The 24,810-nt window shown below is 34.8% G+C and overlaps 3 protein-coding genes and 1 long non-coding RNA gene across 6 annotated transcripts in view; 1 reads left to right on the top strand and 3 right to left on the bottom strand.

The window, feature by feature from the left end:
* LOC132792562 (AT-rich binding protein-like) overlaps nucleotides 1-14,438 on the bottom strand; it is a 75,614-nt gene extending 61,176 nt beyond the window's left edge. The window contains exons 1-2 of one of the 2 annotated variants that reach the window (XM_060801986.1): nucleotides 14,061-14,438; nucleotides 6,249-6,798 (exon numbers count right to left, since the gene is read on the bottom strand). The gene's annotated coding sequence lies outside the window, so the exon portion shown is untranslated. The remainder of the gene's footprint in view (nucleotides 1-6,248; nucleotides 6,799-14,060) is intronic. The other variant, XM_060801987.1, reaches the window with a different exon arrangement.
* On the top strand, nucleotides 13,331-14,028 carry LOC132792563 (uncharacterized). 2 transcript variants are annotated; one of them, XR_009633021.1, is made up of 2 exons: nucleotides 13,331-13,612; nucleotides 13,683-14,028. It is a non-coding gene; the product is annotated as an uncharacterized LOC132792563 (long non-coding RNA). The 2 variants fall into 2 exon arrangements; XR_009633020.1 differs by having other exon boundaries at nucleotides 13,671-14,028.
* Nucleotides 14,439-18,654: 4,216 nt separating the features above from the next.
* Nucleotides 18,655-18,928, bottom strand: LOC132790379 (male-specific sperm protein Mst84Dc-like). Its single transcript, XM_060798877.1, has one exon. It carries the CDS (start codon nucleotides 18,908-18,910, stop codon nucleotides 18,767-18,769), a length of 144 nt encoding a protein of 47 aa, XP_060654860.1. The 5' UTR covers nucleotides 18,911-18,928; the 3' UTR covers nucleotides 18,655-18,766.
* A 1,492-nt stretch (nucleotides 18,929-20,420) lies between these two features.
* Nucleotides 20,421-21,823, bottom strand: LOC132790340 (kelch-like protein 40). Its single transcript, XM_060798835.1, has 2 exons — nucleotides 21,500-21,823; nucleotides 20,421-21,440 (listed from the first exon to the last, which is right to left on the bottom strand). Exons 1-2 carry the CDS (start codon nucleotides 21,505-21,507, stop codon nucleotides 20,540-20,542), a joined length of 909 nt encoding a protein of 302 aa, XP_060654818.1. The 5' UTR covers nucleotides 21,508-21,823; the 3' UTR covers nucleotides 20,421-20,539.
* Nucleotides 21,824-24,810: the final 2,987 nt, after the last annotated feature.

The raw sequence follows: 24,810 nt of genomic DNA, 5'->3' as shown, positions 1-24,810 counted from the left end.
CAGCACTTTCACATACATATTTTACATATATACACTGAGACGAATTGAATGCACTCAGCAATGAATTAACAATATGATTCAAATGGACTAGTCGTCATCAGCCTTTGCATTGAGAGTCCGTACTGATTTATTTGTCATATGAGTGCTTTGAGAGTGGACAGTCTAATATGTAGATACGGCTCATTGGAATTCTGGCTTCAGTTTAAGCATTTTTGCAATATAAGTTTATATAATTTATTTGTTCTATAATGTAATGTATGAAAGTTTATCTGATATCCTTAATACTCTATGGTATATTTTAAATGTAGTGCTATTATTGATATTTTTATGGTATCTGAATTTAGTATATTTTAAGAATAATATCGGACTGTTTTTATCTTCTTCAAAATGAGTATCTCACAGACAAACACACTTGACTGCAGTTTTGTTACTTGCTTTAATATAATGTAGATTTCTACCTAACGACGTATACTATAGTAAAGCATTTGACCAATCAAAAGTGAAAACAATATTAACGTCACAACTTATTTGTAGCTTTCCTATTTTACTATACTTACTTACTAAAAGGATTCTTATATACAAAATATAAAAAAATATTTATATTTACTTATAAGTTGTACTTTACCCACCATAAATTTCAATTACTTAAAGAATTGATGCTTAAAAAACATAAAATGTTTGCCTGCTACCATATTTGTATACTTTTATGCTTCACCAAAAATCTAAATGAAGCATTGCCATTTTCAGCTGAAACTGGGCAACATTTTGTGAAACAGAGCAGTTTTGTTTATATGTATTTAGCGGGAGTGTTATTAACATTAACTTTCAGCCATCATGCTTTTACAGCTGCTCATATAACGAGGCAATGCAAAAACGGCAGCAGCCAGAGAAAAAGCATTTATTTCGTATACATCATATACTATGATATATATAGTGTAACAACAGTAGTAGCAAAAGATAGCGAAAAAACCCTTTTAGTAATTTTATACACGCCCAAAATATTGAATAACTTACAGCTGAGGGCTGAACCCCAATTTCTGAGTATACTTTATATCAGCACAGAGATAAAATTTACTCTCCAAGTGTGTGTGAGTGTGTGTGCGTCTCTGTGTGTGTGTGTGTGTGTTGCTCATCAAAGCAGCGCGTCCTTGAAAATGCTAAACAGAAATGTGAATGGCAATGCGATTGCCATTGCCATTGCGAATGCGAATGCGAATGTGGAATACTTAAAAGGCAAAAAGCGAAAGAGGAGACACGAGCACCGAGAATATGCTGGCAAAAGTTGTTTTTGCCAAAAACAACGCTAGAGATGAAGTTGGGAGTTCGAGTTTGGATGGAGCTGAAATGGAGAATGCTGCTACAGCGTGGGACAGACCGAAATTCCCCAGAGTATAAACATAAACATGTTGGTTATTGTCTGCACGTTAAAGCAAACGGCAGCAGAAGCAGCAGCAGCAACAGCAGCTAAAGAAGAGATGAGAAGCGGTTTTGGCTTCATTCTACCAATTTGCCAACTTTTCAATCAACAGCCCAAGCGCCCAGGACATTCGTTCGCATCGTTCTCCACAGTCGCCATTTGATTCGCACAACCAAACCCGGCAAACAATCAGTTATACCCCGAAAAAAGCTTAATCGATTTTCAGCCAGGTAGCTGCTGCTGCTGCTCTTCATCCGCAGGCCCCTTTGGTTGGTTGGTTTAATATGGAAAAATGTTTTCCCAGCCCGCAACAAGCGAAATCTTTTGTCAAATACATACACATACACACACACACATTGCTGGTATTCAGCAGGCATTAAAAAAGTAATTTGTTATTGTTTTTTAAGCCGCCCGAGGATATCATTGTAACGAATTTTCAATATGCGCCCAACGTCAGTGGCAAGTATTTAAGAGTGATTGTTGTTGGGCTTCAGTTTTTCCTTTTTTTTTGGCGTGTTTTTTATTTGTTTTGCTTTTCATTTCAGTAAGTATACCTTTAACTTTGGCTGCAAAGGGTATATTAACTGGGCCGCTGTATTTTCAAATATAATTAATGAAGCTGCGTTTGAAGAGGATTTTTAATTTGTTGAGCAGTGTAATCAAAATTTGGGAAAAATTTAATTGTTTTTGAATAGAGTCAATAATGTTTGCTTACATGTAAGAATGCGAAACAAATATTAAAATATATAATATAATGATATCTACAACTGTTCAATTCTAATGTAAAGAAAAATCACATTTTCTTTTTAGTATAAAAAAGTATGTTGAAAAATGTGAACATTATTTAATGGATATTGTTTGAAGATATCACTGCATTATTCCTTTAGATTTTATATATTTTTGTGTAATTAAAATCCTGTTCCTACAGAAATTAATAAATTAGTAATAGTAATACTATATAGTAATTCTATTACTATGTTGATTTCTGTAAAATACAAAATTCAATCAGATTTTATTTATATATTAATAAAAAAAAAGTTAAGCTTGCAAAGTAATTTAAATAAATTAATTCTTAGCATAACTATTAATTGCATAACTATTAATTGCTATCAAATACAAAATTTAATTGTTTAATTATTAAATTGTTTGCAATTATAACATTACTAATATATTCATAACTTTAAAGAAAACTATTATTAAATTAGCCTTTTTTTTTAAATCAGAGCATACAAGATTCGTCTTGCAGCAAAATGTATTTTATTCTTATTATTCATCTCTGATTTTTTGCCAGCACTTTTCGGTTTCATTTGCCAGACAAATGAAGAAAAATTGAAAAAAACATATAGCAAGAAAAGAGGGCAACAACAACAGGAGAACAAAATGTAATTTACTTTATGTATTTACATTTCATTATATTTACAGTACGCTCGGCATATGTATTTTGGATTTGCAGGCATTACAATTCATGCCTCAAGTGGCACATTAGGCTTATGCACGCACACACACACACATACGTGTAAATATAAAATATATATGTATATATTGTATTTGTGTCACTTTGGAGGCAGTTGGCCTGTAGGATGACCCTAATGAACACCAAATATGCAATTAGCAAAAGTTGAGTTATTTGGCATAAATATTTGTGAACAGTCAACGATACACAACAACAACAACAACAACACCAACAACAACTGCAAATCCATTGCTAGCAATAATAATGACCAGCTAGTGTTGTTTGTGTTGGTTTTGGTTTTGGTGTTGATATTAGAAGAGGTGAAGAGTGGGAAGGAGGGCGGTTACCGTGTGTGCTCATTGTTTGGGTTCGGTTTGCATTTTCCAATTTGTTTTGTGGATTATGCAATTTATTTAGTTTAACTTTGCATGGAGCCCAAAATGTCTACGTGTGTTTGTGCTTGTACCCCGATGATAAATTCTATGGCCGCACGTAATATGGAAATTAAAACGCAGAACCTTTACTCCTCCTCGACCCTCCCCCCATCATCGACCCCTTTGCGAAAGTGCAGCAAACTCTGCGTCGCGAAATGAAAACCCAGTAAGCAAGCACAGTAAATAGCAACAGCGAGCAGCGTGCACATTGATTTAATTACTTTAGCCCCAGGAAAGCAACACAATGAAACAACAACAACAGCAACAACAACATGCAGCCAGTCAGTAACTATTTGAACCGTCACTGAAGTCACAGGTCAAGCATTTGGTGAGAGGGTACGACGCTGTATCAAAGCGCAATCTAGAGACACAAAATACAACGAACGATTTTTGGAACTTACTTCACATAATGGGTGTGGTATTCCATTCGAATTGTTACGTTAATTTCATAATAATCAATGATAAATCATATAATACATTGTGATAAGACATTGTAAGTTATTTTTAGTTTATTTGTATTTTCTTTTCATTCTGCTTATATGTACTTAGCTTATGTTATGCAACTGGCAATCCTAGTGGTGTTCTTCTGGACACACTGTCAATAGGTATCGATAGTTCGATACAAGTCTTTTTGAAGGTAGATTCACTTTTAAGTTCTGTAAGTTATATACTTTTAAAATATAAATAAAAACAAATTATATCAGTTTTCCCACAAGCAACTTCTTTAATATTTACTTTCTGTACATAATAATAAAGCACAACGCTTGCTGGAAATATTAAATTAAAGTCATACTAATCAACTTTAAATAATGTATTCAACTTTGTTGTTGCAATCCTTTGCAAATACTCGAATTATAATTGGAGCTAAATATATTTTTTTATTTAATTAATTTCTATCATAAAATTTCGGATTTTTCCGGCCATGAGTTTCTTTCTTTAATAAGTTATCCAAATTTTGTTTGCAACAGATATGACAGTAAATAAGCACTAACAAAGTAAGAAAATAATATAATTTTTACTGTATATTGAATGGAAAAATTATCTAAGTTGCATATAAACGAGAATTTTTTACCTTAATTATTAAATTTAACGCCATAAAAATAATGGCTTTAATTAGTTTTTTGCACTCATTCATCACAACACCAATTATATTTGGAGCTTTAATTATCTTTTTATTTGAGAATTGCATATCAGCTAGCTGAAAGTTGCTTTTCTGTATACAATTGTATAATACAATGATCTACTTCATATACTGCAGTATAAATAATAACAATTTCACTTCCCAGAAACTATATAACTTGCGAGTTAACGTGGTATAATTGTATATCAGCTGGAAAAACAAAATCAAATAAATTCTTTACATATAAATTTCTACGGTTTCATCTCGAAAATAAAACTATAAGTAATATTGCTTTATAAAGGATCAATGATCACTTTCGCTAGACTTGCAAACCATTAAACTAAACACCCTGTATGCGAACATATAGAAAGTAAAGCACGGACGAAACAATAAAAACAATGGCATGAGAAACTAACAGTTAACAGCAAAGCCCCGAAACTCCCCAACTACCTCATGCTGTGTAGGCACATAAAACTCACTGTCCGAGTCGAAGGAAGGCGCTGCTAATTAGAGCAAAATCATAAAAAAAAGAGAGAGAAACGAACAAATGGGCGGCAGGCAACATGTGAAATAATTTGCCAAAGGAAATTTCGCTTATCAGAATGAAGCACATACGAGCGACAGAGGGGATGGGGATAGGAATTGAGTGACACGCATAAAACTAAAGACATAAAGTCATCCCAAGAGTGGTTCACTTTGCTCTCCACTCCCCACTCTCTGCTTCACCCACTCATCGCGGCACGCATAAAACTAAACGACATAAGCGACCATGTTTACAACACACAGCGAAGATGATGAGAGAGAAATAGAGGAGAGTGGATGACGACTGCTTGCAGCATCATTACCAGAACAGCATCCGTTTGGCGCTACGTTTCAAGTTGAAAATGAGCATGTAATTAGAAATGTAAAGAGCAGAGAGCGCCAGCCAGTCAGCCAGTCAGCCAGCGAGTCAGTCATTCAGCTTGCAGTGGCAAAAGTCACGACTGTGTCGCCCAGGAAATGTGCACACGCAAAAGAAAATTGCAAATGAAAATGAAATAAAATGGCGCAAATGTAAATACACACACATACACACACAGTTGCAGATACAGACTCATTGCCTATGGGGCGTATTTTATTCTTTTCCGCCTCAAAGTCTCAACAATGAGGCAACATAAAAAGTTATGTATAAAAATCTTTTGCTGCTACTTTTTCGCTTGCATTTCCGTTACAAGGAAAACTGAATTTGCATGTGACATTTGCGGTTGAGTTTTGTAGCAAAAACGGAAAAACCGAGAGGGGAATAGTGGATAGGTAATGGGTTGGATGCCGCACAGTGACGCCGTCAGCTACGTGAGTTAAAGAGCCGAGCGGAGGAACATGAAAAGTTTTTTGCTTCTTTTCGAGATCGTGTGGCAAATGGTTTGAGGTATTGCTAATGGAAAGAGTTTTGAATCACAAGAAGAAGAGTCAGAGAGAGAGGCAGCAGCATCATTGTTTCAAAGTAAGTAATTTTGCTCATTGAAGCTATTGAATGCAATGCACAGAAAGTTTATATTGTGCTAATTAATCAATTTAAAACGCTTTTAGTATGCACTCAAAATAAATGTAGCTCGTCTTATGGCTAATTAAAACTCAATGCTCAAAAGAGCATAAATCCACTTAATGCAACTATAAACAACAAAAAATTAAGTATTCATATGAATATTAAATATCTTTAAAAATACATAAAACTGATTTTTAAAACACATTCAAATCAAATTTACATTTTTCAGAGACTGTTCAGACGTAACAATAATCTCGTAAAATGCAAATATTTGATATGCAATTCAAAAGCAAACTTACCCAAAATACACGAATAAATTTATTACCAATATATGTGTATATTTTGTTCGTTTTGTATTTGTTGGTTTAAGTTTATAAATTGTACGCGTTAATGGCCAGAAATTTATGCGGAATTTGCAAATTTAATAAAGCTATAACAACTTTTTTCTGCTTTGTTTTTTTTCTACTGTATTTGCACACGACAGCTATGTTATATTTATTTTACTTATTATTTTGTTGTTATCAATAAATATACATCTAGGTGTATTTTTTAATACCGTTAATTTTTGTAAATTTTGTTATACTTTTTGTTTTCCTTATCGCTTTACATGATATTTATTACACTTGGCATTAGGCACTACATTAATTCCTGATTTTTATGACGTTGAAATTAATTTATAAAATACTGCAAAGTTTACACGACATTTGAGATTTTTTTCCTGTTGATCTTGATTTGTGTATTATTTATTTATTTCGTTTTTACTTTGCTGGAGTATTGTTTTGTTTTTTTTTGGTTGAATAAATGATGACGGAGCTAAAAGTGAATTTGTATTTTTCGACTGTAGAAATGCTGTAAGCAGACACACATATATATATTTTTGTTAAATATTTGGTTGGAGTACACACATATCTTTTGACTACAAAAATAATCAAAATAAATATGGCGATAATAAACATGCATAAAAACAATAAATTTTCATATTATCAAAAAAAGTAAAAAAGCAAAAAGGAACCACAACAACAACAACAACAAATGTGCAATTAGCAGCAGCAAAGGCATTAATTTTCATTAAAAACAGAGAGCACACACAACACGTATACGCCATGTGTAACGCGTGATAATTATGAGCTTTAAACACGCAGGCACCGAAAATTTTTGTGTTTTTAAATTTACTTCTTCATTCTCTCTTCGTCCGCCACTTGCAGCTGTTGAAAGCGAAAATGCGGAGCGCGCAAAAAAAAAAACAGAGAAAAGCACAAAAATAAATGGCAGACAGGACACAGGAGACGAACGCAAAAGGGCAACGAAGACAAGCTAAGAGCAAAGTAGAAGAAGAGTAGCAGCAGCAGCCTGTCAATATGTAGCTAGGAGTTACTCTCTGACTGACTGAAAGCAAAAACACAGCAGACTTTCGGCTCTTCTTCTTCACTATACGTGCATGAAATAAATGTGTGTGTATGTGTATGTGTTATATACATGACACTCTCGTTGTTGTATTTGTATTTATTTGTATGGATGCTATACCTGAGTGTCTGGTTTATGTGCCGAGGCGACAAAACAAAAAGTCAGCTGTGTAAATTGTGGGTGAAAATACGAGACAGAGCTAGAAGCTGCACAAGTCACAGAATAATGCTGCTGCTGATGATGATGATGAAGTGATGGTGATGATGATTTGACTTGACTGGGGCAAAAGGCGGCTATATAAATGCGCTTACCCAGAGGGAAAAAAGTGTCAATGTTGCCAGCTTTAAGTTTCTTAATACAATTTTTAATTCACCAAAGAGTTGAACTCGACTTGCCCACAAATATTTGAAAATTAATAGCATTAGAGAGCACCATTGGCAACTAATGGAGTTTGCATTTACAACTGAAAGATCAATTAAAATATGCATAATCGCAAATTCATTATTGAATTTGAAATATAATGTATGCTAATGCAATAACCATAACATAAACACACTTAATTTTATGTACAATAATTCAACACATACTCCTGTACTTGCACGCCGGAATAAACAAGTAAACATTTAGCACTGGAGAGAGAGAGAGAGAGAGAGGAGTGAATATTGCTCATACGCCGCATGGGTCAAAGGCAAAAACTTTTAACAGCCTACGCGGCTGTCGACGTTTCACAAAAATTGTTCGCCCTCTCAGTCCTGCGACTCGTTGGTGGCAGCTTAACATTTATGCCGTTTTTATGTGCTTTTTATTTTAGTTGAGTTTTGTTTCTTGCTTCCTTTTCGTTTGTACCCAGCAGTCAACATAACGACCATTAAAGGTATATTAAAGCAGGAGGTACACGCTCTGATGGGGTAGATCAGTTAAGCTCAGAAAAATAATTAATTTATTGATAGATTTTAAATAATTCAATATTAAAATAGTAGAATAGAATAACTGATATACCATAATCAAATATCGGGTAAAAATGTAGATTGAAAAGTATACAACTTTTCGATCTTAGACAAAATATCAAAACAAGAATTTTAGGTTTATAAAATCTTAAAACAATATTTCGATGTTAAATTTACAATTTAAAATTAAAACAATCTTATGTTGAGATTAAAATCTTGCTTTATGAGTGTTTTATTTCGTACAGAGAGAAAAATTTAGCTTTTAAAAACTAGAATGAAAATCTTACGTTTGGAACTTTTCGATCTACAAATCTTAAGTAAAAATTCTAAATTAAAAAATTCTTAAAAAGTTTGAATTATTTGTTAACTTCTGTTAACTGTTATAGAACTTTTGATCTTAACTTGATTTTGCATTCTTGGTTAAATTTCCACATTTTTCCGTTATTGAAACATCAATATATGATAATAATGAATTTCAAGAATTAATGTATAATTGTCATCTTGATTTAAGAATATAAATACTTGGTTTTATTTTAATATTTATTTTATTATTGATTTTAGCTGTGCAGGGTATTTGCTGTCGTGCAAGCCCGCATTAAGCATCTATCTTGTATTTATTTGCGCTGCTGTAGCGTCAACATGTTGTCTTTTATGTTGTTTTAACTTTTACGCTTTATTGAGTCGCATAAGGCGGCGAGAAAATGCCTAGAGAAACAGCACAAACACACACTCAAGAACACACACAGATGTGAAGGCCGCTTAATGCTGCTCTTATTGCTAACTACCAATACAAAGTTGACTATCTATACTTGTATATAAGTATTATCTTTTTTCTTTTTGCTTCTTTCTGTTTGTGTTTGTATGGCACAGATACCCAGCTCTCTAAGGCATTTGCCTCGTCACTACTTTCATACAGCATCCTTTTTATGCTCTCTGCTCCCCTGCATATAGTATAAATAAAATAAATGTAGGTGAAAATATACATAAATAATGGCCACATGCGCTGCCTTTTTGTATAGTATTATGAAGTGTGCGGGGCAATGTCTGTGAAAATTATAAAACAGACGAAACCTATTCCCCATATTCTCTGGCAAAGTCTCCGGGTCAGGTATATCAAGCTTGAGGGTTGATTCACTTGAGCGTTGTAGGCGTGGTAATAGCAAAAGCGCAGTGAGGCGTGCAACGAAGTCATGAAGTGGGCGAAAGTAGGCGTGGATGTGAGTGGTTACGGGAGTGGGGGCGAAGGGTATATGAAATAAAGTGCAGGATTATTGGGTAGGCAGCTTGGCAAAAGGAAACAACTGCCGGGCAAAGCATGACAAATACTTTTCTGCTTAGAGGCTGCCTTTGACACTGTGCTAGAAGTGTTCTCCCTAAGCCAGGATTGCTAGCAAAAAGTGTCGTATTTTCCACGTTTGCAATCAATAACAACAAAACCAAAAAAAAAAAGACAACTGACACACTTCCCTTGTTTTCGTATTGTTTAAGCCGCTGCCGAGCTTATTGTATTGCATATGAATATTCGAGTGACAGCAAAAGACTTTAAATTATAGATAAGTAAAAGAAAATTGATTTAAAAAATTTCAGAAATTTATTGAAGTTTAAAGTAATTTATTGTGATCAATGAGAATTTTCAGTGTACTAAAACTAATTGTATTGCTAAAAAAATGAATATAGAATTAAATAATATTATATTAAATTTAAGAGTTAGGACTCAAGTATTCAATAATAATTTCCACAGTGAATTAAAAAAGTATTACATCAGAGTATTAAAATTGTTAACATTTAAAGTTAACAAATTTCAAAACAATTTATAGTGAAAGGAAGTTCTCAACTAATCGAATATGTCTTGAAGAAATTTAAGAGAGCAACACTTATGATAATTTCGATAGTTTATTATAAAATGTTTGCCTCATTGTAGTAAAATTTCTTACATTTTGTAAGTTAACAAGAATTTGACGAATAGCTTTTAAGTTACCATAATATGTATATAAAAAAAAATTAGGAATGCAAGTCTAAAAATGTTCAATAACAATTTCAAAGTGACAAGAGACAGCAAAATACTTTGAAATACATATAAGTAAGAGAAATCGATGTCAAGACACCGAAAGACTTTAAAACATAAAGATAAAATATCAAATTTGCTGAGAATTGTATTAAAATATATATTAAGTTGCCAATATTTATTAAAAATGAATAAAGAACAATATGATATACAAAAGTAAATTTAGGATATAAGACTCAAATATTCAATAGTATTGAAAAAGTATTTAAATTTCTTAGATTTTGTAAGGCACAAAAGTTTGTCATAAATTAAAAAAAGAAATATAATATAATTTATAAAAACAAATAAAAGCGCAAGTCTAATGTATTCATAGATCATTTTCAGTGTATTAAAATAAAATTATGGCATTATTGAAATAAAATTGTTTACATTTAAAGATCCAAAATAGTCAAAAGAATTTATTACACCATAGCTTCAAATGAAGAGTATAATAATTCATAATTAAATTTAAGAGAGCACCACAATGTATTAAAAACAAATTATTGCAACATTGTCTCTAAGCATCAAACTGTCAATCTGACATCCACCTTAAGAAAATGTTATTGGTATCTAGAGAAGATGTCAACCACAAACGATAAGAAAGAAAAGCGTAAAACCAGCACAAAATTCGCAAAGGAAATTGTTGGCAATCATAAAGCGCAGCAACATTTTTGCTTTTCTTTATATTTTTTGTAATTTCCTCCCATAATGAAGGGCGTCAACAATGTGTTGCAAGTGGCAACAACAAAAACGAAAAGCAAAGAAAGACAGCAACAATAATAAGCAAATTACAAAGATGCTGCTGCACATGCTCCCTGTTCCTCCCTCCTGATTATTTTTCTGCTGCTTCTCCCTCTCATCTGTCCGAAAGCGGGGCGGGGGGGAGGAATGCATTTGCATATATGCCGCCGCATAAATATATAGAGCGCAATTTATGTGTGCATCTATTTAAACTTTTCTTCTTCATCTTCATCTTCCCTTTTGCTGTGTTTTTGTTGTTGTTTTTTTTTTGGTTGAGGGCCGCCTGCACTTGTCACACGTTGTCTTGTTCCAGTAAATGTATGTGAGAGAGATTATTTGCATGTGTGTGCCACGCTAGCGTGTGTACGTGAGTGTGGTTTGCCCTCGTTGTGAATGCAAAAAACAAAAAAAAATAAGAATAACGCAAGCGAGATAAATAAAAAGAGCAGTGAACACAACTTACGAAGCTGAGCAAAACAAAAAAAAGGCGGCCAAGCAATGCCACTGGCAGCTGGAAACAGGACGAATTCTAGTCAGAGAAAGGATAGTGAGAGAGAGAGAGAGAGAGAGAGTTTAAGTAGTCAAGGCAGTTCCCACCCTCTCTTGCCAATCTCTTTTCTTGCCTTACATGTCATAAATTTTAAATCTAAACTAGTTTAGTGGCTATAGGCAATCCTAGCAACAACAGCTAAATCTAAATCTTGTTTGGGGCTTTATCTAAACTTTCTGCCAAGGAAATAGGCACAAAAACGTTTTGCAAAACTTGCTATAAATAGTTCCTTCACGTTTGATGAGTTTTTAATTATGATTTTTTGATAAATATGAAGCACAAACTTTGTAAATTATGAAATACTTTAAATACGTGTGTGCCAAAAAGTTGCAGCTAAAACTTTCTCCGCATTTTAAAAACTCTCTTCGTTTAACCTTTTTTGTTGTATGCATATTTAAGTAAACGATATAATGCAATTTTATATTGTGGTAATTTTTCGACAGTTATTATTTGAGTCGCCAGCCTCGTGGCTTCGAGACTTTTGCTACCGAATTGTTCAACTTGCCAATTAATTGCAAAGTTTTTAATTTACATTTTTGTGTATGCCGCGCAGCAACAACAACAATCCGTAAAACTACCCGAAAAACTATGAGTGCAATTTCGCAAAAGTTTTTTTCATTGGAACGCGCATTTTTCAGTTCAATAAAAGACGACGATGAGGAATGCTCTGAAATTAACGCCGCCCACGAGAGATGCTTCTTAAAGCACTCTCGAAAACTGTAGCCAAAAAAGTTCAAGAAAATCAATAGAGAAAAAAAATGCAAAATTCAAGTTTGCCACAGAATCTTGGACAATGAAGTGGACGCCACTCGAAAGATTAAGCGTAACGTGGCTTTTCGTTCTAATAGAAAAATGTTGGAGTAAGCGAAAGCCGCGAGTTCACAAAAGTTTAGAAATTTGTTGCAACACTTTAATTTTTGTTGTTGTATTTTGAAGTGAACTTTCCATGTTCAGTGTCGCATAAATATATAATACTTTCATGTATATATCTTATATATATATAAATATATATATCTAGAGGGGGGAAAAGCATGCACAGACATAACCACAAGGGTTAATGAACTCAATGTGCGGGCCAAAAGATGCCCAAAGGCGGCTAACAGAGTAAAACAGCCGCCAGCAGCAGCAGGGCAAATGGAGCGCGCCGTTTTCTGCTGCTGCCTTCGACTCCTCTCAACAGTGGGTGTCAACAATTGCACAGCTGGGCACACACACATACAGTGCGAGAAGTAGAAGAAATAACAGTCGTAACAGCTAAAAGAAACAGTAGTAGCTTCACACACACACACACACGTACAAACACAAACACACACACACAGACGTAGAGAATCATCGCTGGACAACTTTAAAAAGCGCTCGTTTTGCTGGAGCTGTGAAAAATGTCAACACGAGAGAGCGCAAAACGAAGCTTAAAATGTAATCAAGTTCTTTGCCGTTTTTCTAGATTTACTATATATACATATATGCAATTTATATGCTCAGCACTTTTGGCTTTTTGCTTAAGCTATGCGCTGCACTGCATACGAGACGGCGAATCGATAAACATGACTTGTTGAAAATGTGTGCACAGTGCGTATGTGTAATGTATCTAACAAGTGGCTGCATTGATAAATGCCCTCACAAGTTGGCAGCTCGAAGCACAACAGCTGCTTTATTATGCTTTTTTCATTATTATCACAAAATGCGTAGAAAAAAATTTCAAAAATGATTTCAAAATTTATTTATTTTATTTCAATTTAATTTGTTTTATTTAAAAAGAATTCTTTTGTAGAATATTGCAATTTATTTCACATTTATTGTTGTTGTTCTTTTTCAAATCACTGCATTTATTTCACATTTCCTACACATTCACACAATTTGCAGAAAATTTAATATGTTAACCAAGCAACTCAATTTGCATTGCACATTTCAGGCGCCATAAAGTGCCTAATAGTTGAATGCCATCAAAGTCGAAACGGTTGCAAAACATTTGTCATGGTAAGGCCAATAAACTTGTCATCCATGCTATTGTCTTCATAAAATTGAGCCATTAAAGACACTGTCACAGACACTTGGTCCAAGTCTAGGCAGGCACTGGACACACTTGCAACTGTCGAAACCACATTGACCGCAAATGGGACAAAAGTTCGAAAACCACAAATTTCTTTGACCGGCTATATGGATATTGCATATATTGAAATGTTATAGCAGGTGTAAGAATTGAACACAAATTGAGCAATTGACAACAGAGTGCAGACACTTAAAGGAGAGAATATTAAGCGCACTTTAAACGAAAAGTACGCAGCAAACCTTAAAGTATAAATTGGTTTTATGCAAAGTTTCTAAGCATAGCGCCAAAATGTTGACAGTCACAGAAACAATACCGAAATAAAAACATAAGAATATAAAAATTATATTTAAATGTTGAATAAAGTTGTTGCATTACATTTTGGTTGAGATCGAAGAAGATGCCTTAAATTTCGATACACTTAAATCATAGACACGCACCGATAAAATGAAAAATTCAACTTTATTTTTATGAATTATTATTATTATTATTGAGAGGGAATTTTTCTTAGTGGATGGATATTCAAATCCCAAGATTGGTTAACACAAACAACAGCCGCAAAGTATGCAACGCTTTTCTTTTTGATTTGATTAACGTAACGTAACGCGAACGACACAAAGACGCAAACGACGAAAAAACGGCGACGAAAGACGTAGAGACAACGACAAACGGCGACAGGCGACGGGAGAACGACGCGTGGTGCAAACAACGGGAAAATGTTTACAAAGCGGCTACTGCCACACAACTGAGGCGACAGGATGCATTTGCTGGCCACGCGAGGCGGCTGCGGAACGAAATGGAATCGAAACAGACAGGCACGAACACGAAGGCGCGCGCTGTTTAGAGCCGAAGTGCCAGACAAAAACATCTGTTCGCAAGCGAGAGGGCAAGCAAGCAGAGCAGAGAACGGTTGCGAAAGAGATGCAACAACAACGAACGAGCGTTCACAACAAAGGAGTGAAAGGGAAGCCCGACACTGCGAGAGAAAGAGTGAGAGTGAGAGCGAATGGGAGTGGAAGTGGACGTGGAAGAGGGAGAGGGAGAAGGCGACCTAACTAACCTACCGCAAAGGGCTTGCAGCGGAGGCACAACAACAACAACAACAATAACAAAAGAGTGGCTAAAGAAATTGAATAGATTATATGCTTCCATATATAAATTAATGCAAAAGTAAAGTCAATCAATGCAAGCAAAAAATATGAAGAACTCTGATGTTTGGAGTAAAGATTTAAGAAATTATTACTTATGAACGGACAGCTGGTGTGTCTCTGATAGTCGAATATTGGCGCCTGCGCCGCAAATGCATACATACGTTCACATGAGGTAAAAATGCCTAAGCCAAAATAGGCCTAGGCGAATCAACATTAAGCAAAGCAAAAGTGCAACGAAAATTGCCAACAGACATTTTTGAACCATTGCCAAAAACACGACGAGACGAAGAAAGCTGACGCAGCGAGCGACGACGATGACGACGTCAAAGACGAAGACGAAGACGAGGGCGAAGGCGAAGGCGAGGACGACAGCCAAACAACAAGAATATGCCGCACAAAACGGAATATGCAAAACAAAAACAAATGAAAGCAAAAGCACGTGGCATGGCACTTGCCGGCATGTTGACTTCCCATCTTCGTTTAAGTGAGTGCCTGTGTGTGTGTGTTTTGTATGTGCGTATATGTGTGAATGTCTGTGTGAACGCGTAGGCGACTGTTGCTGGGAGAACGGTGGAAGAGGGATTATGACTTTGTCACGATGTTTGCAACACACAACGAAACATCGTTGAATATTTACAGCTCTAAAATTTAATTTGGCATACTTTTCGCAATTCTTATCCATACCAAATTTTAAACTTGTCGCAAAAGAAAATTTCGGATCTTTGGGCTAAAGAACAAACAACAAAAAATATTCAAATATTAATATTGATTAAAATGTAGAAAAAATTCAATTTACTTGAAAAGTTATTACAATTATTAAATGAAAAATAAATGAAATGAATATAAATGTTGTACTTTTTTATTTATTTCAGTTTCTTCTTAATGTTGTAATTATATTTGGAATTGAAATGTTAATATCCAAAAAATATAAAGTTGTATCGGTCACTAACTAAAGATTGGATGGATTATGTTAGTCTACAATACATTTTGATAGATTCAAAAAGTTTCGATTTTTCAAAGTCCTTCTCTAACCACATAATTTAATTTAATTTTTGTTGTCATTCCAATACTTATGAATTGTGTGTGTCTGTCTGTGTGGCCGCCATTATTTTGAACTTCACGTATTTATGACTGCCATTTACGTTATTTTTCAATTATTTATTGCTCCATGTGTCGTTCACTTAATTAAGTACATTACTTGTGTTTTTGCTGCTGTCGCTCCGTGTCGCTGCGTCCTGAGTTTAATTCAATTAAATTTAGCTGCCAATGTCAGGGTAAGGACGGTGAGTGCCTGATTAATTGCTTTGCCTCGCTCTGAAAACAAACAAAACAAAAAAAAAAAGCAACAAGAGCAACAACAAAATGTCAAGCGGCAATAATAACAATGTGGAACACAAAAACAACCATCAAAAGTCTACTTCAAGTTCATAATCAAATGGCAAGGCGTGAACTGCACGCTAACGAAAGTAAACAATGAGCTGGAAAAAAAGCAGCAAAATTAACATTAAAGTTGAAAAGTAAGAAATAAACAAGCGAAATATTTACTAAAACGATAAGTTTCAATTCAGGCGCACAAAACACGCAAACGAAATGGGGAAATCCCCCAAACCAAAACTTGCTCATTTCCACACGCGACAAAAAAATGAAGACAGAAGCAGAAATATAACACCAAAAATATGAAAAATTACCACGACAATTGAGTGCCCTTTTAAGAAGCCGGAAAATGATATTGTATGCGTTGGGAACGGCGTACACCGTGCCATAATTAAGCGTAAAGTAACCGAAAGTAATGAAAAAGCTTATCGAGATTAATGCATTCCACTTGGCTCTTAATGTGACTTCAGCATAGCATAAGACTTGCTCTATTACTAGCTGTGTGCTGAGTAATTAACAGATACTTTTGTACTGAATTATCAATAATTAAGAAATTAAGAAATCGAATTAAATTAATATTTTCAAAATAAATATAAATCATATTGAAATCCATTTTTAATTAACATAGATAAGAATAGAAATACAAATCGTCAACGCTATTAATATATCTAAAAACCCTATGCAAAGTGAACAAGTCACTTGCAAATGAAAATATATGTTTAAAATTCAAGTCTCATATCTGTGGGAAAAATGTTTTAGCATTTCAAGTGCATTTCAAATTCGTTTCGTAATTAAATCTGTCACATGTCAGCGACATTTCCTGCTTCTTATCAATCAAAACATTTAATGCAGAATTCTCTTTGATTTTACAGATAACGAGTTAGCTCAGTCGCCTTTTTTTCAATATACCCTGTAATTCCAGAATATATATTAAGGGTTGCTCTATTCACAGCTACGATTCAGCAATAAAATAAAAAAAAAACTACAACTATTGTGATAATTTAAGATTACAAATCGATTTATAGTGTCAGTAGTATAAAATATTTATTTACAAATTAATAGTTTAATGTGCTTTTAAAGCATTTTCTTCTTTAGCAGATCAAATTTCAATTTATACTATCAGCCTAACGCATTAAGTAGTGACTCATCGTCGAGTATTTCGTTCGACTGAACCTTAAACAGCAGCCAAAACCCATTTTTTTTGCTAGCTTGCAAAACAGTCGAGGTAAAAAACAAAAGCCACAAAGACCGACAACACGGCGTATGAGTAACATATATGACACATGTCACGTGACGCCATAACACATCATTTTACCTTTTTTTACCAGCAGCAAGCACGACAACGGAGACGAAGAGGAAAGAAAGAGAGGGACAGAGAGAGATAGTGTGGATGATAGAGACAGAGGCAGGCAAACAGCAAATAACACGGGTAATGACAGCAAGCAAGTCAAGGCAGGCAGGCAGGCAAAATAAGACATTTTGTGATAAGCGCACAGGATAACAAGTTGAACGTGACGAGCATGTGGAAGAAAAAAAAATGAGCAAAGCACAAACAACAAAAAATAAACTCGTCGGCCTGTTGTGATATTAACAATGCCAAGCACTGCCGACAAACTACAACTCGCACACACACACATGTAAAGTGACAGCAAGTGTCAGAAAGCAAAACATTACAAAAAAAAACAAAAATTAAAATGAAAATAAAACATAAAACATAAAAGAACTCCACGCGCAAAAATATACTCGCATATAACACGAGAACGTTGAGCGAGAGAGTCTCTAAATGCCGCTGATAACGCAAGTGTCAGGCCAGAAAAGCTGGCTGCTTTCTGCTAACCCTTTTCGCCTGCCTCTTTTACAACCTTTCCACGGCTTTACTTTCGCTTTTCATGGCTTCATTTTCGTTGGCGTCTCGTCGGGCGTCGCTTGACAAGCGCAAAGCGCATAAAATAGAAACAGACGAAAGCACAAAACGCAAAACAAAAATTTAAACACACCGTCGACAAAAAAAAAGAAACAAAATACAAAAGGAAAGTCGAAATCAAAACAAAAGAAAAACGAAAATAAACAGAAGAAAATTCGTCGTCGACACACATAAAAATAAAAAGTTGCTGCAAAGGATTACAAAAGACAAAACGCGCATAAAGTGTTTGGCACTTCCTTGTTCCTGCTATAGCAGGACTGCTATAGCAGGACTGCTCTTTTGACTCTCATGCAAATGCTAGCACAAAACAAAATGTAAATAATTTTTCATTACGCGCACATAATCAAAACGAAAGCGAAACTTTCTGTGGCTTTATTTCGAGACGCAAAATTTCCGGTTTATCTGTGCGGCACAGAAAAACTATTCCTTAATTTTAATAAATTAAAAATTTATAAAAAACAAAAACTAACAATAAGACCAAATAGGCATCAAAAATTACATAATTAATTTTAATACAAGGAAATTGAACTCAAACGCTTTTATTTATTGCACTTTCGAAACCATATTACAGAAATAAAAATTCTATCTTAATTTTATCCGAATGTGACATCCAAACTGTTGCAAAATGTTAAAAATTAACACCATCGTCCTCCGCAGCAGCCATACCAACTGTTGAATGGACCATTGAAGGGTCCAAAGCTCGGATCATAGAATCCACTTGGACCACAACCTCCACAAGAGCCGATACAAGCAGAAGGATAGCAAGGATAGCTGCACATGATGATTTTTGTAAAAAACTAGAAGATAACAAAAAAAATTTAATAAAGTAATTTATCAATGTAAAACTTTTGAAATACACACTTTTCTCGACACACAAAAAAAAATTGAGACAATTATAATTTTGTATGATTATTTATTTTAAAGTATTGGCTCCGAAAGGCTTGAGCATTGGTGTTGTACTGAAAATTATATTTGAAATGTAAAGCAGCGTTGACATTTGAAATTGAAATTTGAGTAAAACATCAAGGTAACTTGGCATTGAAAACAAGTAAGAAAGCTACAGTCGAGTGTACTCGACTGTGAGATACCCGCTACCCAATTTGATTAAAGCCAATATATTTTGCGGTATTATTCTCAAAATATACCAAATATACTGCAAATACACTAAAAATATACCAAATGGTATATGTGGTATATCGATATAGTACCGCATTCAAAATATACCATGGACGGCTCAATATACCAGATTGTCAGCCAAAGCAACTCAGACCCCTAGTAAGAAGGGGTTTTTTTGCCCATACAAAAGTATTTCTTTAATAACTTCGACAATTTTTATCTGATCGCAATCAAATTTTCAGGAATCATAACTACTATAGTTATTATTATATATACCAAAATTCACAACCTTAGCTTTAAAATTACGCTTGTTATTCGATTTTTTTGATTTGCGGGGGCGGAAGTGGGCGTGGCAAAAATTTGAAACAAACTTGATCTGCGTGCAAACATAACAAATGCTGTCGAAAAAAAATTATAGCTCTATCTCTTATAGTCTCTGAGATCTAGGTGTTCATACGGACGGACGGACAGACACACAGACGGACAGACGGACAGACGGACAGACACACAGACGGTCAGACGGACATGGCTAGATCGTCTCGGCTGTTGACGCTGATCAAGAATATATATACTTTATAGGGTCGGAGATGCCTCCTTCTACCTGTTACATACATTTCCTGTCGGCACAAAGTTATAATACCCTTCTACCCTATGGGTAGCGGGTATAAAAAGCACACACACAATCAATATTTTCCGCCTATTCATAATTCATAACTAGGAACAAAAATTATCTATCCGAATCATTGGAAAAAACCATCAGAATAGAGTTTTCGCATTTATGATGATATACATACAGTGATTTTCCTTTAATTCAATTTTTAAAATAAATTTATTATTTAAATTAATTATGGCTGGATTCAATTTATAATAAAACAAGTGTGAAAGATACAATCGAGTGTGCTCAACTTTGAGATACACGCCATTCGTATTCAGAAGGACAAGAATAAAAAACACGCGGAATTATCATTTAAATATACCGAATTTATATACCTAAAATATACACTAACTGGCATACGAATTAGTTTCTCCCATATTGTGCACCACGATGAAATGTTGCAAGTCACATATCGGCATTTGGCAACAATGGATTTGGATCGAATCTGATGAAAATTAACCAAAAATGGCAACAAAGAACATTACTATACAATAGCAAACAAATAACAACAATGCAAATACATAAACAATTTCTACTGGGCATTGCCGCACATGTTAAACTTTATTATATGGTATGGGATCTTAGTGCAAATTACAAAATGATTGTGTCAATATCATTAGTAGTATCCAGGGCCATATTATTCTTCCCGGGCTTTTGCAATAACATAAATTAGCTCGTACTTGCGTTGTAAATCGAGTAGCTTTGATTTGCCGGGTCCATTATAGAAATCTTCAAGTGTGAACTTTTCAAAAGAGATTAAGTCAAGAAATTCTTTGACTATGGAGCCATTTAAAGTTGTCGCTTCATCAGAGTCGACTTCGGGGTTGACATCTGAAACTTTTTCATCAAGAGTCGACTTTTTAATGTCAATTAAGTCGGCAACTTTCTTATCGGATTGGATTTCGGGTTTGACATCTGAAGTATCTTTGTTACCATTAATATTGATTGCATCCAAATCATTTACATGAAGGTATTCTTCAATAAGTTGAAAACGTATCGATTCTTTAATATTAAAAAGACGAATTATGCTCTTGAATGTGTGCATTTGAAAATGAAAAATGTTTCCTAGGTTTTCTATATTCCATTGTTGTTCCTCTTGAATATATGAAGAGACGTTAGAAAGTAATGAGTTAATCGAAAGTATGTGCGAGCACTGATATATAGCAAGAAGTTCGAGCAAGCTGCATGTTTCTGAACGAGTTATCAACTTCTCAACGCAGGCGTCCGTAATACTGCTCACAAGATATTTATGTCCGAACTCGAGTAGCTTTATAATTTGTTCTACGTCATCACATTTTATCTCCGAGTCGCCGCTATAGATAAAATTTCGAAACATTACGAAAGTTTCGGGCTCCACGTCTGTTAGCTTAATCTCTCCAGTTGTTCCCTCGGTAAAGTTTCCATAGCACATGCGCTCAAAGACTTCGGACGCACACGAGAAGATCAATTTATGGCCTAAATAGACATTATCATCGATGATAAATTTGCAATCGGTGTTGCGGTCTGAATCCAGAATTGCAGTCAATGATTTTCCAAGCCTGAAACAATTCTTTGTTGAATACAAGTTTGCGAAAAATTGTTCAAAAAAAATACTCACCAATTCATAGTTTTAATATTTATTTTCTTCAGAACACAATGAAGTTAAATTGATGTGCAGCGCTTTCGAGATTGAAAATATGAATGAATCAGAATACAAAATATCAGCAAATAAAATTGAAACAAATTTGCCTCCTTTTTATATACACAAAAGCACAACTGAACTCCAATGTGTTTATGTAAATGAACACTTCAATCCAATAGAAGTAAGATCGGCTTCAGCTTCTTTCTTGCCCTTCGTTGCTCAGAATTTGCTTAATCAGCAGTTCGAATTCTGTAAAACACTCAGTGTGTTTTATATACTTGGGCTTGTCAACAAACAGTGCTGAAATAGAAGATAAAAATCATGTATAAATGCTTTTTGTTTCCAGCTTCATCAATATATATAATATAAGGTATTTCATTTGAGAAAATCTCAAATCACTATTCTGCATTATTTACTCTGGAAACTGTATAAAGGCCTAAAAAAAATTTGCCTTGTTGGAATTCTAAAGTATTATAAAGACATGAGTTGAATTAAATAGATTATTTGATATTTTCGTCTCGACCTCATCATAAAACAAGTAAGAAAGCTACAGTCAAGGGTGCTCAACTGTGAGATACCCGCTACCCATTTTGAATAAAGGCAAAATATTGCAGTATTTTTTAAAATATACTAAAAATAATATACCACAAAAATGGCACAAATATACTAAATTGTATATTTGGTATATTGATATAGGGTACTTCACTCATTGTATACTATAGAGTGCAAAAACGAGGGCAGTCCAATAAGTACTTAGCCTCACCGCCCGATGGCGTCACTATCCCAAGAGAAATTTAAATTTAATAATTACTAGTGTAGTACATTCTTGTAGACGGCTATTTTTGAATCGGACTCGTAGTTTTGTTTTCACTGCGTATGGAATTGGCCGTGTCCGCGGATTTTAGAAACATGGAGAAAGAGCAATATTGGTATTTGATTCGATTCTTGTTTTTGGAAGGGAAATCAATCGCCCAGCTGAATGAAAGAGCGCTTGAATGCTGTGTACGGTGACTCTTCTCTTTCAAGTTTCAACGTGGTCGCACGTCGAGCTAAAAGGAGATTATGTTGAGAAATAAATCGCCACTTTTCCAAAGTTTTCGTTTTTCTTTTGGAGGGCTAAGTACTTATCGGACCACCCTCGTATACAAGATTGTCAGCCAAAGCAACTACGACCCCTTGAAAGTAGGCGTTTTTGCAATTTTTCGACAATTTTTATCTGACCGCAACCGAAATTTCAGGAATCATGAAAACTATAGTCATTATTAAAATTACGCTTTGTGGTAGATAAATACACGAAAGAAACCAACACGAATTGCAGTGTACCGTCTGTTTTGTTATGCTTCTCGATCAAGACTGACTACGTTGCTAAATTATGTATAACAAGGAATGTGACATAGAATGAGAGAATTTATAAAGAGAGCCAATATCGAGAGAATTCGGATAGCCGAGAGAGCGTCAAGTTCATGTGTCTGTGTGAGTGTGTAGGCACTCGTCCTACTACAGCTTATTCGAATTTTGTCAATTTGCGATGGCGGAAGTGGGCGTGGCAAAAATTTGAAACAAACTTGATCTGCGTGCAAACATAACAAATGCTGTCGAAAAATTAAAGTTCTATCTCTAATAGTCGCTGAGATCGAGGTGTTCATGCAGGCAAAACGACAGACATCAGACAGACAGACGGACATGGCTAGATCGTCTCGGCTGTTGACGCTGATCAAGAATATACATATATACTTTATAGGGGCGGAGATGCTCCTTCTACCTGTTACATACATTTCCTGCCGGCACAAAGTTATAATAACCTTCTCCCCTATGGGTAGCGGGTATAACTAACTTATTTTCAATACAAGACATATCATACTATGCATTATATTTGAAAACGCTGATGCTAAAATCCATTAACTAATAGTATGAACTACACTACTATATTAAAGAATGAAACAAAGGGCGTCACCATATACTTACATATGTATTTGATTTTAGAAGACTAATAGAACCTCTTGAAAAACAGTTCAATGTTTAACGTTGTTCAATGAGTCGAGCTCACAAATGTTCTACTAATAAAATCAGTATTTTGAAGAAATTAAGCCAGTTTTAATGCTGCATTCTTCCGAATTATTGCGTCCCTTTAAATACATATTTAAATACATAAGAAATCGTATTTATCATTTACATATTTGTAAGCAATAAATTTAAATAAGAAGAATAAGAACAATCAATGAAGACAATTCTTCACTAAGACAGTCATTAAAACACATTTTGTAATATCATGGAAAAAAAACTGCAAAGAATTTGCAAACAAAACAATGATTTAATATTGTAAACAAAAGTAACATTTCAGTATATGAAATATTCCCTTTAACTCCTTTTTACATTAAACTGCATTACAAGTCGAGCTATAAATTTCAAGAATGTTTAAAGTCAGTTTGAGCCTAAAGCGATGAGCTTAATAAATAAACATTAACCAACATTTAACCAATATTTACATTGTAATTTAGTCATTATGTCCAACGTTCTCACGTTTTAGCTGCCGGCCATTGGCCAAACAACCCAGAAAGCAAAGCCAACGCTCAAGCGTTTTCACCTGCTCGACAAATAAAGCAATTTTGGGGCGCGTGTTAAGCTGTTTTACATAAACAGTAGCTACCTCGGGGCAGAGGAAATGATGGGGATATTGTTGACGGGGGAGGAGGGAGGAAACGTTGCCGGGGTAGAAGATTGACTCATATGCTGGGTCAACTGCAGCTTTGCTCGTTGCCATATTTTGCATGGCAATTTCGTTGTCTGCCTGGGCTAGACTAGACCAGTCGCTGGCAAAGGCATAGGAGATAGCTACCATAGCTAGCAGAAGCCTTTTGCCTTGGCAATATTTAGGCAGTTTTAATGCAAAAGCGTCCACAAACCATAAATAATTGAAAACTGCAAAGACGTGCAAAAAATGCCGAGGCAATGGCGAGCTTCTAAAAAAACGAAAAAAACAAAAAAATACAAAAATAAAAACGACGAACGAAATGAAACGAAATACTAGCAAGAGGCAGTCAGCAGCCAGCAGGCGAGTTGTTGTAGTGAAGCATGCAAAAGTCCCATTAAGGCTAATAGGCCCAAAAGGACCAGCAGAGAGACAGCTCTAGTCAGAGAACCAGAGACAGTTACTCAGTCCATGAGTTGGTTGAGTTAGTTGCAGCTCGCAGACTAAACTACCAGGGTTGGCAATCAAAATCGTGCAAGATTGCGTTTCCAATCAAATCTCCGCACAGGCTTAAGCTTTATTAAAAAAAAAAAGAATA

This window comes from Drosophila nasuta, chromosome 3 (assembly GCF_023558535.2).
Source record: "Drosophila nasuta strain 15112-1781.00 chromosome 3, ASM2355853v1, whole genome shotgun sequence".
Lineage (NCBI taxonomy): Eukaryota > Metazoa > Arthropoda > Insecta > Diptera > Drosophilidae > Drosophila > Drosophila nasuta.
Note: the sequence above shows the minus strand (reverse complement) of the source record. Positions and strands in the feature narration are given on the sequence as shown.

Bases quoted from the DNA above. Each gene is read 5' to 3' on its own strand.
- LOC132790379 (XM_060798877.1), bottom strand. From the start codon at position 18,910: ATGTGCAGCTATCCTTGCTATCCTTCTGCTTGTATCGGCTCTTGTGGA.